We start from the raw sequence: 2,815 nt of genomic DNA on the forward strand, positions 1-2,815 counted from the left end.
ACAGACAGACTCACAGACAGACTCACAGACAGACTCACAGACAGACAGACAGACAGACAGACCCACAGACCCACAGACAGACTCACAGACAGACTCACAGACAAACAGACCCACAGACAGACAGACCCACAGACAGAGAGCTCACTGTCATCTGTGTGTTTTCCCTCTGTTGCAGGAGCTGGACACTCCATTCAGACTGTACGGTCTGACCATGAACCCTCTGCTCTACAACATCACCCAGGTGGTCATCCTGTCCGCAGTGTCGGGGGTCATCTCTGACCTGTTAGGATTTAACCTGAAGGTCAGTGTGGGTTTGACACAAATCTTCTCTGATGACATTGTAGGATAATAACTTTAAATGTCATGAGGAAAAAAAAAAAGTTCAAATATGAGACAGAAAAATCTGAAACCCTTTAACTGTGCAAAACTTTTTGCATCCACAGCTGTGGAAGATCAAATCGTGACAGCGACATCGTCGCTTGACTGAATTACTGCACGTCAGTCTCCCTGGACACCCCCCACCCCCCGTCCGCCCTCTCACCCTCCACACCCCCCCACCTTTGACGTTCTCACTCGGTGCAATTCAACAACTTATTTATTTATTTACTTACCCTCTCAGTGTTTTTATTTCTGATTTTTTGAACACAAAACAAGGCTCTGATTTCAAGCTGTCTACACAAAAGTATTACAAGTCGTGATTGTTTAGGTTTTTAACGACGCTGCAGGAATTTCTCGTGCAAGACGTGGTTTTTTTCTTTGTTTGTTTTTAGTGTTTTATTTGTTCAAACTGAAAATTATTTATATTGCATTAGGTTAAAAAAAACAAAAATAAAAACAACACTGAGGTGATAACTGCAGCAAACGCTTTAAACCAGCGTCATTTATTTTAATTTAACTCGCTGGGTTTGGGACGGCAACTGAGTTGAAAAGAGAGAATGTAAAACTTTCTTTTTTTTAAAGTTCTCATTAAACCTCTGCAGCATTAATGTTTATTTAGCACCAAAACACAAAACTGTAAAAAAATAAAATAAAAAAAAGATTGTGTAGTTTCGCAAATTAGAAAAATCCTTCAAAAAAACCCAACCTAAAAAGTCCTATTTTGTAGAGAAGATATTTCCTGGTGTTTAGCATCAGAACTACAGCTAAACTAGTCAAAATTGACTTAATTAATTAAAAGAATCAAAATCATTCACTGAATTATCTTTTTTTTAAACCAAAATAAAAATATTTTCCCTCTATTTTTAGGTCTGAAACTGTTAATTTGCTATTTAAACCCATTCTGTTACCAACATTTTTGGACGAGTCATTTGGTTGTTTTCAAACTTTTTGTAAAATTTCCTGTCTGAGTGAATTTAAAAGTGTGGTTCAACATGTTAACTGACATAAAAATGTTTGTTTAAAATGCCTTTCAAGAACATTTGTTGTTATCAAATCATCACTTATATCGTTTGCCATTATAATCAAACAAGGTTTGTTTCTAAAACCGTTCAGTTTTTTTACCTCCAGGGGTCAGTAGGAAAAAAAACAGATCATTGGTTCAAAAACCACCTCTTCATTGAACACAGCCTGGTTGTTTCAAAGACCGACTGATGCTCTTTGGTATTGGCTTTTACACATGCTCAAAATATTATTACCGGTGCTCTGCAACAACAATCCAAACCCACAGACAGACAGACCCACGGACAGACCTATGGACAGACAGACCCACAGACAGACCCACAGACAGACTCACAGACAGACAGACTCACAGACAGACCCACAGACAGACACACAGACATAGACAAGACATAGACACAGACAAGAGCTGTTTTTTTTCAAGTCAACATTGTTGTATTTTTTAATAGGGGTGTCCCATATTAACTTTTTGGGGATATCCAACATACCTATATTGGCCAGACATTTAATTTCCAATTCTGATATCAGCCGTTACTGTACAGGCCTGGTAATATTTATTTATTTACAAACCCCTGTATGCGTATAAGATTAATTAAAAGAGCTGCAATGCTGCCATCTAGTGACTTTCACTTACAGCCATTCATCACCATAACTATTTCTTGGGCAAAACATTTCATTCGGCAAAACCCAGGCATTGCGTTATTTGTCTACAGTTTGACTTTGTTTTGACCAGGCTGTGTTCACAATGGTAAGCACATATATGTATGTATCAGGAAAGTCTGGATTTTTTTTTCTTAACTTTTAGCTTCTGTTCCAAGTGCAATTTTTTTCTGCAGTTTTGGTTCAACTTCAACATCCAATCTGTTTGAATCTGATTTTAATTTGTTGCAGTCAGTATTTTGTAGCCCATTCGTTTATTTCCAGGTCAGAGCAGCTCAGCTCAAAGTTTATTATGATAAAAATTGCACTTTAAAAAAGGAAAAGTGATTTAAAATGAAAGGAAAATCAAAGTAAGAGGGTTTTTTTTGTACTTGCCTGACATGTGGTACATGAAGTCATCATGGCCTTGATGAAGATGCTGACACTTTCAGGAGGAGACCAAAGTGCTTATTGTCTGTTCGTTTGTCTCTGCTGGAAACAAAAAGAATGTATTTACTACATTATTTTTTGCTTTAAACTCTGTGTTTCCCTATTTAGGAAACACTTGGTTGCATTATTATAATTATAGATGTTTTAGTTCTCGGACAGTTTTCCATTTCCTCACACTTTAAAAGAAGAAGCTATGTGTTTTTCAATGTGTTTTTATTTTTAGATAAAAATATTTGAGTTTAAGGATTCTGTTCTCATTCTGATTCCTAGAGTCAGAACATTTTGATTTCTGTGAACTGTCCACAAAGAACATTTTTTATACATAAAAATT

At 36.6% G+C, this 2,815-nt stretch overlaps 1 protein-coding gene across 4 annotated transcripts in view; it reads left to right on the top strand.

Annotated features, from left to right (window-relative positions):
* LOC103382813 (putative homeodomain transcription factor 2) overlaps window positions 1-1,383 on the top strand; it is a 38,394-nt gene extending 37,011 nt beyond the window's left edge. For all 4 annotated transcript variants that reach the window (XM_008315738.3, XM_008315740.3, XM_008315736.3 and 1 more), the window contains 2 exons: window positions 176-301; window positions 444-1,383. In XM_008315738.3, the coding sequence (XP_008313960.1) occupies window positions 176-301; window positions 444-464 (147 nt within the window). In that variant the 3' untranslated portion in view covers window positions 465-1,383. The remainder of the gene's footprint in view (window positions 1-175; window positions 302-443) is intronic.
* The last annotated feature ends 1,432 nt before the right edge of the window (window positions 1,384-2,815 follow it).

Source organism: Cynoglossus semilaevis, chromosome 8 (genome assembly GCF_000523025.1).
Source record: "Cynoglossus semilaevis isolate Cse_v1.0 chromosome 8, Cse_v1.0, whole genome shotgun sequence".
NCBI lineage: Eukaryota > Metazoa > Chordata > Actinopteri > Pleuronectiformes > Cynoglossidae > Cynoglossus > Cynoglossus semilaevis.